Genomic DNA, 12,081 nt, shown 5'->3' with positions numbered 1-12,081 from the left:
TAGAATTTGAAAAAAGACAGTTTTAGTATAGCTGCTATCATAATAGTTTGAGATAAATTCCTCACACTGCATGATCTGACACGTGTACATGAGACCAAGCCCAGGATTTGTACCATCATTCACAAGCATACAGCAAAACTAGCTCTTACTACTTTTCACTCTCTCCCAATCTAGTTATTCTCAGCCTCTACTAAAAAAAGTTCCTTGATTTTTCAACATTAAAATTACAAACAGCCAACTTCTTATAAAAGTTAGAGGACTAAAAACCATTTCTCAATCTTAAAATGTCAACAATTACTACTTATTACTTCTACAAAACAAGTGGCCCATAATTTAAAAAATTATTACATCTTATGCACTTAAAAATCAACATACTTGCAGAAGTCTAATCCAATCTTTCCTCTTTCCATCATATCCACTAGACGACCTGGAGTAGCTACTAACAAGTGGCATCCACGCTCTAAGTCTCGGATCTGTTGACCAATATCAGCACCACCATAAACCACGCAAGGTCGAACTCTGGATCGGTATGAAAACTGTAAGCAAAGAAATTTTATCAACTTCAAGGCCAACACTTTCACAGGGTCTTAAAACATTAGAATCAACAGGAAAGCCAATAATCCCTCAAATGCATACTTACTTTCCTGGCTTCCTCATATATCTGTACTGCCAATTCTCTAGTTGGTGCTAATACCAAGGAGATTGGGTATTGCTTGCGACGCCCATACCTTCCGTTTTCCTAAGAAATAATTTAAGTTAAACTCTTAACATCCTTTTTGAAGACCCTTTACAACATAATTCCCTTCAGTAATTTATAGATTACACTTGAAAATTCTTTTTCATTCAGTAATTTGGAGTAAGTAGAAGTTTTTTATAAAGAGCTCTCATACAGAAAGTTCTCTCAACATCTACCTATAAAAGTTCTAACAGTAATGTCCCACTGGGGCTGCCTTCTGCTCAGGTCATGATCCTGGGTCCTAGAATCGAGCCCTGGGTAGGGCTCAGTGGTGAGCCTGCTTCTCCTCCTCCCCAGCTTGTGCTCTCTAGCGGTCTCTCAAATAAATAAAATCTTAAAAAACAGTAACGATGTTGTCCCATTTAGGGGCACCTGGCTGGCTCGGTAGAGCACACAATTCTTGACCTCAGGGTGGTGAGTTCAAGCCCCACACTGGGCAGAGCTTACTTTAAAATAAAGTCCCATTTAATAAATATTTACCTTCATGGCCCTCAAAGCCTCTCCTGGACCATCTGCATAAATCTGACTCAAGATGGGTAAGAGAAACGCTGCAGTTTTTCCAGACCCTGTTTAAGGGAAAGCATATTCTAATTCAACCACAGAAAAACCTGATTATTTTTTAATATTGGTCCCTGAGTTTAACTGCCCTATTACTAGTTAATTAGTAGTTTTACTTTATGCCCAAAGGAATTTTCTAAAAATTAACACCTAAGTTAAAAATACCAAGAAGTGACTTCTTTGAGCCATCTGTAACAAGAGTCAGCAAAAGACCCAGCCTATCTTTGTAAATAAAGTTCTACTAGAACACAGCCATGCCAAATTTACATACCATCTATAAATGCTTTTGCACTACACAGCAAAAATGAGTTGATTGGCAATGAAGACCATGTGGCCCATAAAACCAAAAATGTTTATTTTGTTCCCTTACTGAGAAAGTACACCACAAACATAAATAACAAAGTAGTATTCACTTCTTTGCACTTGTGTGTGTAAAGAGAACAGCAATTTTCACTCAGAAGTGATGTCAATTTCAATTTCTAACACTTCCTTATAGGTACTATAGATATTGATGGTATATAAAGGATGACATTCTCACTCTTCTATAGCGAAGAAAAAATACCAAATGATTAATATATTTTTAATGGGCGGGGGATTTGCCACCCTCTTTCATATTGGTCAAACTCACCAATATAACAAAGCTTGTATTCAATTCAGAGGCTCTACCCCCATTCCCAAAAGATGGGAGGTGCTCCTTTGCCATGAAGCCACTTCCCCTTGGCCATATTCCTATGGATCACAGACTATTCTAATCTTGTCCTCCTTATTCCACATATAATGTTACAGTGCTCATTTCCCACCAATGCATGGACAATAATCTATTCCTCTTGGAGCAGTATAGGGCTGAGGACTTTCTACAGGCCCTAAGGTGAACACTGGAGATAACAAAATCCAAAGATCTAAAACAAATACACCAGCCGGCTACTGCACACCTGTGTCAAACTATACTGATGAGTCCCAGTATACATCTGGGACTCAAGCTTCCCCATGAAACTTCTATACCCCATTGTGGTTTTTTGGTACTAGTTTCGTAAGAGCAAACCCAGTTACAGTATTCTTGATAATTTTTTACTTTTATCAAGTAAACTTACCTGTTTGAGCACAAGCCATCAAGTCTCTTTTCTCTTTGATAATAGGAATAGCATGCTTTTGCACTGGAGTTGGGCGAGTATAACGAGTAAGCTCAATGTTTCCCATAATAATTTCTCCCATCTCAACATCACTGAACTGTCAAAGAAATTCAATAGGGTTAAATAGCTAGAAATGTTATCTGGAGCCATTTTTGCTTTACATTAAATCGGGGGTGGGAGGGAACCCTAATAGCTAATTTGTACTATACAGCTGCTTTACGTGAAACGACATTACATTTTGAGAAAAATCAACTCCAGGTTTAATATACATTGGAGAAATCTGGGTTCTTCCTACATTTGACCCATTTTCTATTTCCAATTATTAGTAATGGAGACACTGAACTCAATCTTTCCACAAACCAAAGAGGCGGGTTTTTAATGTAACTAAAAACTTCCTGAAGTAGGTACAATAGGCATTTGCTTTTAGGAAGCCCACCTCATTTTGACGTGCTGTGAAAAAGTTTACACTTCCCTCTGTGTCTTAAAAGGTCAAACACAAATACTTACACTTTCAATATGTGGAGGACAGTTGTTGCCTGTTGCCTCAACTGGAATGTCGTCATATTTCTCAAAGTTAATCCCAGTGTTTCCTCCAGAAAAGAGTTCCCTGAAATCAAAAGATTGGTAAGTCTACTTGTTATCCTAGCTAATGTGGCTTTATCACAATTAACACACATTTCAAAAACTTACTGTTCCAAGCGTTCACTTGGTGGGAGTGGTTTTGACCAATCATCTTCATCTGATTTGTCACACCAACGACTATTTCCACCACGTTCAAATTTGCCAAAACCACTTCTGTCACCACGGCTGCCGATACCATCATAGTCACTCCGTCCACGATCGTCAAACCTGAACAGCATAAGCAACTAATCAGAATCGTATCATTTAACCACTATCAAATTCCTAGAACTACTCTAGAATCATACCTAGAGAGAAACTGAACTCCTCATTATGCTAACTTCAAGGATGTCAATTTTGCTTACTCTTAACTTGACAAATAAGGCCTTTAAACTAATCAGATTGTGTCATTTACATACATTAAGTATGTATCCTTCTTGAGTTCTGTAATATTATACAGCCTACACAGGCCTCATACATGCTGAAATCAAGAACCGAGTCTTAAATATTTGGTATCAACACATAACTTATACTTTTATTTACACTTCTCATCCAAATATATTTTAGTGGTAGGAAAAAGAAAATAGCATACCAAACCTCAATTGTCCCAGTTATATTAGGATGTCACTTATAAGGACAATCAATTCACCTGTGTGACAGACTTTGGATAAAAGGTAGAAAATAATCCTTACCTGAATTAAGATGTTTTTAGTTTTAGGCCTGTTTGCGAAAAATCAGGACACACAGGACTAACCACAGCTATTAGGCGCATGAGGTCAGTTCACCACTTGTGTAATCAAAAATATAAGGTGTTTAAAAATTGTCATATAGAATATCCACAAAAAAATCTCAACCATATTAGGCCATTCACTAGACAAACTTTACTCCTTTACATATAAATAAAACTAAAGAAATATAAAAGTAATTGATTTCAGTATGTCCAGGGACACATTCTTATTCTCATCCAGTTTCTATACAACAAGTTCAATTTAGTTAAGACCTCTTACATTTAGAAAAATAAGATTACACAAACTTAATGCTTAACATCCAAATAGGTGATCTATTAGGGGAAAAAAAACATGCTTAATGATCAGAGTACAAGAATGAGTACTTATCAAATTAAAGACCAATTCTTGAATTGCATACACATAAGACAAGAAGATCAGTAAAAAATCACTTACCTTCCCCTTGATCCACTTCCACGATCACTAAAGAAACTAGATTTCCCTCTGGAATCACTACGAGATCCAAAACTGCTGTATGCATCCTTATCTTTACTAGAACTCCACCCTGAACTGTCTTTGTCGTAGAATCCTTCAATACAAAAAAAAAGAAGCAAACCCATTTTATTTTATTAAATAGAAATTTACAATACCTAGGTCTCTGAATTCAAAGCCCTCTAACTTTATCTCTGTGAACTGGAAGGACAATGGAAATATTCCTATCGTGGTACTAGAAGTGAACCAAGATTCAGAGCTGGTTTATAATTGGCCCACAAAATTTTTTAATATTTTTAATACTACACAACACTGTGCACTAAATCAAGCAGTTTGACAGTCTAAAAAGTGTTCTAAATGAATAAAATACCACCGCTAAAAAGGTCAATTGCATTGCCTATAAAACAATTGTTGTATGACCGGCACAGGCACAATTTAATTTCCATTTTATACGTGTGAACCCAGTTTACTAGAATAGTTGCCTTTGTTTCAATGTTTCCTAGAGGTGCTCTTTATTTAAGACATTCCTAAAGGTGGGGCGCCTGGGTGGCTCAGTGGGTTAAGCCTCTGCCTTCAGCTCAGGTCATGATCTCAGGGTCCTGGGATCGAGCCCCACATCGGGCTCTCTGCACAGCAGGGAGCCTGCTTCCCCCTCTCTCTCTGCCTGCTTCTCTGCCTACTTGTGATCTCTCTCTCTCTGTTGAATAAATCAATAAAATCTTAAAAAAAAAAAAAAAAAGACATTCCTAAAGGTGTCAAATTTAATACATTATTTCCCAGATTCAATAGTAAAAAGTAGAACAATGCTCTGTTCACATGAAATGCATACTATCAGACAAGAATCAAGAATACCTAGAAAAAAGGAAAATCCTCATCCCTGCACACTGTTGGTGTGGACAAATTCTTAGGTACAACTATAAACATTCAATAACAGAGAATGAGAGAGGTATAAATTAGCCCAACAGGCAGAGGCTTTAAAGACAAGCAGTAGAGGATTTAAACTAGTTTCAGCAGCACTTTATTAAAGAGAGATCATTTACAAGTTACTTTCCTTCAGACTGGTGCCTCTACCATTAGAAAGCCAGGTGATCAACAGACTTAACTAGCAATAAAGAATTTTACATTTCTAATATCTCTTCCAATTCTAAAACCTCTATACTACCTCCTTCCTTTGATCTCTGTCACTGGGATGAAGAGGGAAAAGCACTGAATATACACAAGGCCAATTCCAACTAGAACACTCTTAAGAATGAGAGAACCCACGACAATAAAGACAATGTACAGTAACTAGAACAATGATATGCTAATGAAGAGATTATAATATGGATTTTATATCCATGTATTGCAGGGACAGTGCAGCTAATAAAAAGACTGCACATGCATATGGAAGAATGACAGTAAACCACAGGTTTCTGTGGACTTCACCCTTCTGATTCTGCCTTCATCATCTTCCTTCTTCTTAACCTCTAGTTTTCCAAACCTTCACTCTTCCTCTGAATCTCAGATCACCTATTTTATGGAATATACAGACCCAGACAACTGTCCCATAATGAAGTATCAGTCTATCTCTGTATTAACAAACACAATCAGAAAAGACCAGGTGTTGTTGACACATTAGACAAAACCTTTCAAACGAAGCAGTTAAGGGCAAGGAGATGAATGAGACCAGAGGATCACTCCCAACTTACTGCAAGCATGCCCAGGGCTATGATCTGTTTATAATCTGTTACCTATTCTGCAATAGCCCATCTATCTTTTTTGACAGCTCTGCAAAACAGAAATAACTGGGTTATCACTATGCAATTTGTTTTACATAGTAGGGTGCCTACTCACCCTTTTCAAATTGAAATCATGATGTGAATGATTACAAACACAAATCACAAAGTACAACACTAGTAAGGTTGTACAAAACCATGTCCTTGACCACAGAAGAATATGACATAGGAAATAAAGAATTTTCCACTGCATGACTTTAGATGAGTTTTCCCAAAGAGTGTTAAGTCCTAATATCTGAACCAAGCACCATGTTTACGGACTTCCCAAAGTGCCTCATTTTTCCCTAGGCTCTGACTTCTTAAAAACAAGAATTAGGTCTACCCAAGTTGCTCAACTTACCTTTAGTAGCTTCTCTGTTCCTTAAGTGAGGAGGAATATAGCGTCCCTCTAAAAGAAAGAATACAAATTTAAATGCCAAAACTTCAAGTTAAAGCTTTTTACGAAAATTTGTGCAACTAAAAAATGGTCCTGGAACTAATTTTTTTAGTATCCAGCCACCCAGTCTCTTATTTGGAAATTGAGAAGGGAGAAAATGAATCTGCTTTTACTTTAAATGCATACTGCTTTTTAAGAACTTTAAGGGGGGGGGGGAGTTTGGTAAGTAAATATTTGACTTGCAACCTAATCACTGAAATCCAAAAATAAACATAATTTGTCTCTAGTGGTTAACATAACAACTTTTTTTAAGGGCCTGGTATTTCAGAGAAAGATCATAAACAGACACAGTTAACAACATGTAAGTATTACAACCTCACAGACTACTATGTAATAAATCATGCAATTAGACACTAAAATATTTTTATTTCCATCCTGGTTAAATTCCAAAAAATGGATGATATACGTTAAGGAAAAACAGCAAAGACAAAAAGGATTTCAAGAACTGGAGTTTTAACTTAGGGCTTGCTAAGCCTAGAGTCAACTTGTTCTGTCGGCAGGCAAGAATACAGCCTAGACAATAGAGAAGGAAAAGCAAATAATGTATACCTACCAGGTAAAGCAAAATCAACCTGCTTTATTTCTAAAGAACCTGCAACTTCCCTTTCTACTTTTGGGTTGAATTAAATATTAAGTATCTCTATTAGGTAGGATGATCAACTCTCTAAAGATCTTTACCTTGGCAAATAAAGTAGAATATAAAAAATACCAAGTAACTTTGTCCTCAGCAAGGCCCTTCTTGCCTAAAAATGAGGCCACGTCCTTTACCACCTAACATAGTGCTTGAAAATAATAATAATAATAATGCTTTCACACCCTACAGCCTATACTCCTTTCCCCCCTCCTTTTTGGGGGCAGGGGAGTTAATAGGAAGAAACCGGACCAGAAGGAACTTGAAGCTGTCCGAGTGCCAAATAATAAACCAGTAATAAGCCACCTACACCTTAATACTAATCTGTAACAAGTCTCAAAAAAGGAGAAACAAAAACTCTGAAAAAATGAAATAAAGCTTTTACATCTAATTTTTTTTCAAACAAATGATGCAATTTAGCATTTAAAATCCTAACCACCACTCAAGATTCTTATAGCCTGTTAAGTCTCATGTTCTCCACAGGAAAGAGTTAACTGTAGCTGATGAATGTGAATGTTCCCTTTACCGAATTTAATTCTGGTAAATAGGGATAAACACATTCCCACCACCTCTAAGCTTGGCTCAAGATTCATAATGAACACAAACACTTCCAAGGATAGTGTGTGTTCTACCAAGTTCTTTTTCTAATGACTTTTTACTAAAGAAAATGAGTCCCTTTTATTACCAAAAGGCCACAACGTTATGATTATTAATTACACTACATAATTCTACAAACACTGACTATATAATTCTTTCCACAGCAAAAAGTGGAGGGGACATTCTTAAGCTTTAAATAAGTCCAAGGAAACATTAAGTTATTAATGCTCTAATATTCAAGAAATTCATAAAACAGTTTACTTACTGCTTGCTGTACTTCCTCCACTCTGATTATCAGAAGAGTTCAGGTCTAGGCCAGCAAACTAGGAAAAGAGAGTTGAATGGTTAGCAGCCTGTATGTTAAACTATTACACGAAGAAAAAACTAGTCCTGCCTCCAGCACTACGCAGCACTAGCTGCCCGGCCTGCTTCGTGCGGCTGATGGGAAGCTCTTAATGAGAATATGAACTAAGAATGTGCTTTGAAGACTGAAAAATTCTAAGCAAACCCAAAATAACACTGTTTATACTACAGAAAACAGCGCACTAGGAGGCTGGTGTTATCCGGTACAAACTGGGTCCAAACTTAAGTCATTCAATTAAAAATGGATTTCTCCCTAACATCTTCCACAGTAAAAGCCCCCAGAAATTATTTTAAATTGTCAAATAGACAATGGATTCATCTTTACTCCAATCATATTTGACAAATGTTTCCAATGCCACCAACTTCCTACTTGAAATTATTTTAAGCCTACAGAGCACACCTGAAAAATAAACTAAAATTTTAACTATTTCTTAGTTCTTTTATCCCTAAATGTTGCACAATTGTTTTTAATTAGGGTAGCACTCCTGGGTGGCTCAGCTGGTTCGTCGGGTGTCTGCCTTCCGCTCAGGTCATGATTCCGTGGTCCTGCCACAGAGCTCCTCACTGGGCTCCCTGCTGGGCCAGAAGCCAGCTTCTCCCTCTCCCACCCCTCCTACTTGTGTTCCCTCTCTCACTGTCCCTCTGCACCCCCCCCAAAAAAATTCTTAAAAAAAAAAAAAAAAAAAAAACAAAAAAAAACAAACTCTGAGGTAGGTTCTACCTATTTATTTTCCCATTTTCAAGATCTAGATTAAGTTCAGAAGACTTTGAACATAAATAGCACAAGTGACATTCAACACTTTTTTTAAAAGAACACATTTCACTACACTTAATCTCCACTTCTACTCATCCCCTTACACTGAACGCAAAACCTCAACATTCTACAAAAGACCTGCTATGTTTTCTCATTCTTTTACGACTCAACAGAAACTACATGCAAGCAAGGGGGGGGGGACTACATGCAAGCAAGGGGGGGGACAGGACTACATGCGTCTAAAGGAACAGCTTAATTTAAGAAAGCCACAAAAGACCAAATCACACAATACTGATACCACCTGTCTGCAAACGTGACATTAGTCTTCTGTTAAAAGTTCCAGATCGATACTGTCAAATTGCAAGCATTATCAATGGAGTCATTGAAAATTGGAAGATTATTTTTTAAGATTTTATTTGACAGATACAGAGAGAGATCACGAGTGGGGGGGGCTCCCTGATGAGCAGAGCGCAAGACCCTACGATCACAACCTGAGCAAAGGCAGATGCTAAATCTTAAAAAGAAACTAAGTATGGTAAGACTTTTAGGCACCTGGCTTCCATAGTTTGCATCAGCAAAAACGCTGACATGCTTTCTGTTAACAGATACCTTAAAGTCCAAAAGAAGAGAAAGTCTTTTTGCACTTGTGTTTCAAGTTTTAATTTTACACTGAGCAACAGGAACAGAAAGTCCTTTTGCACCTGTGTTACAAGTTTTGTTCATTTTACACTGGGCAACAGGAACGATAAAGATCACGTTAAAGACTACTACAAACTCTCAGGATTACACTGCTTCATTCCTGCCTCTAATCTTTTTAAAAGGGCACCACCGATATAGAAAATGTTAAAATTGGGGATAGCCTGTGCTCTTGACAAGATATTCTATGTGCTTCACTCAACAAAGGACGTTGTCAGCAATTTGGAGAATGTAATTGATTCATTAAAGGGGGAAAAATGTTCCCAAAGAAACAGCATTAAATCTCTAAAAATATTACACAGGACTACGTTAAAACCTACTATCAATTTGTGTCACTAAACTTCATTTCAGGATTTCTCTGGCGTCCGTAGGTAAACAGTTTACTTCAAGGATCCAAACATCCCAACTAAAAGCTTATCGGAAACACGGTGCTTCTGTTGCAGAGGGATGCAGACTTCCTGCCACCAAAGCCCATAACCCCTCCTCCTCGCTCAGATCACACGTCCTCCTCTAATCTATCCCCAAAGCCTTAGAAGAGGAGATTCCGGTTAAGATGATAGACCCGGAGATCTGACCTATTTCACAATTTCACTGCACAGGCAGCAACAAGTCAACAACAAAGTGTTTATTTCCCTCAAGCTACATTCCGGGTATTTTTCCTCCGGCCGATTCCTGGATCAAACGTCACTAACACGGGAATGGTCATACAACCCGTGGTACCACCCAAAACAATGCCCGGCCCTCGCTAAATTGCCACGCACAGACTATCTGGAGCGAGTAAGAAAAAGGGGCCACTCCAGGTCCCTAACCTCCCTGAGGTCTCCCCGCCGTGTTCAATCTCTATCTAGAGCCCAGCGCCACCGCGCACGCAGGGACCCATTACTCCCTCCCCTTCCCCCCACTCCTCCCCGAATCTTCTGCGTCACAAAACTTTCCACTCCGGAAACGCGGCCTCGGCGGCCGCGGAACCCTCCGTCCGATGGCCCCTGCGGAAACCTGGCTGAAGCGAAAAAGCCTAAGGAAGGAAGCCCGGGAGGAACAAGATGTCCATTCCATCCTCCTTTCCAGGCCCCTCGCCTGCCCGCGGCCCGCTCTCCCGCTAGTGGGCCCCAGCACCGCCCAGCCCCACACAAAGAAGGCCGCCGCCATTACCCCGAGCGAAGGCCACCCCCCGCGCCGCCCCCTCCCACATTCCAGGGCTGCGTCCCTCCTGCTCTCACACTCACACACAAATGCCGCTGCGCGGGTGCGCGCGCACACACACCCCAACGCCACCGGGTCTCTGGGACAGGAATCCAGGCCGCGCGCGCAGAGTCAAAAGCCCTAGAGACTAAAGGGGTCCCCAATCGCACACTGCCGCGCCGCGCACCACCCCCCCACCACCACCCACGGGTCACTAACCAGTCGGGGTTCGCGCGTGCGCGTCCCCGTGAAGGCGCTCGCACCCCCCTCCCCCTCCTCCCGCCTGCGCACGCACACACAAAAGCCGCCATTGTGCTCGGCCGGGGGACAATACCGCGGGCCAAGCCGGGGCCCCGGCCCGAGCGACGGCCATAAACAGCATTCCTGCCCGCTCCCCGTTCTTTCACAGCCCCGAAGCACGGACACTGGCCAGCTCGAGGCACCCAGGATATGGGAACTAAGAGTGCCAGTTAGCGCTGCGCCATAAGCCAAGTCAGGTCAGCAACCATCCCGGCAGACTCCTTGCAGCTCACCTGCTGGTCCAGCCCGAGCGCATTTTCCACCGCCACATGACTCATCCCTGAAGAGTACCGAGAACTCGGAGTCTTCCTCTGCTGAGCGACTGTGTTTGACTCACCGCGAAGGCCCTCTCACGGGAGAACTGCGGCTCTGGAGCTCACGGCGCGGCCACGGATCTAATATACTCACTCGAAAGGCTGTACGTCAGCACGTAAGACGTAGGCCCTCCCTCTCACACCCGCACTCCTCCTGCCGCTGTGACTTCTGCCTAGCTACTGCGAGCTCATTTAGTCCAAACCTCGCGTGATTTTCTAATCAGTCCCGTCCCTGGCTTGGCGTCCTACCTTGGACCTCCGAGCGCCAAAAGCTGTCCTAGTTCGCTTGAGCTTCAGTTGCCCTGTTCTCCGCTAATACCCTAGCTTGTCTTTGAGTTTTTGAAATCTCGCGATAACTCGTGTCCCGTTTTCCGCCTCCGAGGAGGACTTTAAAATTTAACCTAGGCCTCTTCTTTTTCTCCCTATGCTCTCAGTTTTTTTCTATTCTTTACAGCCGAGCACTCGTTCTTGTTTCTGTCAGTCCTCCGACTTGGGAATTTCGGTAGATTTCTTCGAACTAACCAGCCCTTGTTCTTCCGCGGGCAGCCTCTCCGAAAACGGAGTTAGGCAGAAAGAAGCCCGAAGCCGGGAGGACGGCGGGTCACGTGACCGCAGGTGTTTATCGCGGTGGCCATTTTGTGGAGCTGGAAACCTTGGCCTTAATTGAGTGCTCGGAGGGCAGGGGGTTGGGGGAAGAGGGGACAGGAAAGGGAAGAGAGGCAGAGGAGGGAAGAAGGGGAAGAGGAGGAGGGGGGAAAGGAGGAGGAAGGAGGG

The 12,081-nt window shown here is 41.1% G+C and overlaps 1 protein-coding gene across 5 annotated transcripts in view; it reads right to left on the bottom strand.

Moving 5' to 3' along the window:
• The window catches only part of LOC111150416 (DEAD-box helicase 3, X-linked), a 29,617-nt gene extending 17,871 nt beyond the window's left edge, over nt 1-11,746 (bottom strand). For 3 of the 5 annotated variants that reach the window (XM_022507844.1, XM_022507843.1, XM_022507846.1), the window contains exons 1-10: nt 11,227-11,351; nt 7,964-8,021; nt 6,375-6,422; nt 4,224-4,356; nt 3,115-3,273; nt 2,932-3,031; nt 2,386-2,521; nt 1,217-1,302; nt 641-739; nt 376-536 (exon numbers count right to left, since the gene is read on the bottom strand). In XM_022507844.1, coding sequence (XP_022363552.1) covers nt 376-536; nt 641-739; nt 1,217-1,302; nt 2,386-2,521; nt 2,932-3,031; nt 3,115-3,273; nt 4,224-4,356; nt 6,375-6,422; nt 7,964-8,021; nt 11,227-11,271 — 1,025 coding nt within the window. In that variant the 5' untranslated portion in view covers nt 11,272-11,351. Of the gene's footprint in view, nt 1-375; nt 537-640; nt 740-1,216; nt 1,303-2,385; nt 2,522-2,931; nt 3,032-3,114; nt 3,274-4,223; nt 4,357-6,374; nt 6,423-7,963; nt 8,022-11,226 lie in introns of all 5 variants that reach the window. The other 2 variants (XM_022507842.1, XM_022507845.1) reach the window with 2 other exon arrangements.
• Nucleotides 11,747-12,081: the final 335 nt, after the last annotated feature.

This window comes from Enhydra lutris, unplaced genomic scaffold, assembly GCF_002288905.1.
Source record: "Enhydra lutris kenyoni isolate GAN:26980312 unplaced genomic scaffold, ASM228890v2 scaffoldscaffold23, whole genome shotgun sequence".
NCBI classification, from domain to species: domain Eukaryota; kingdom Metazoa; phylum Chordata; class Mammalia; order Carnivora; family Mustelidae; genus Enhydra; species Enhydra lutris.
The sequence above is the reverse complement of the archived record's forward strand: the minus strand, read 5'-3'. Positions and strand labels throughout refer to the sequence as shown.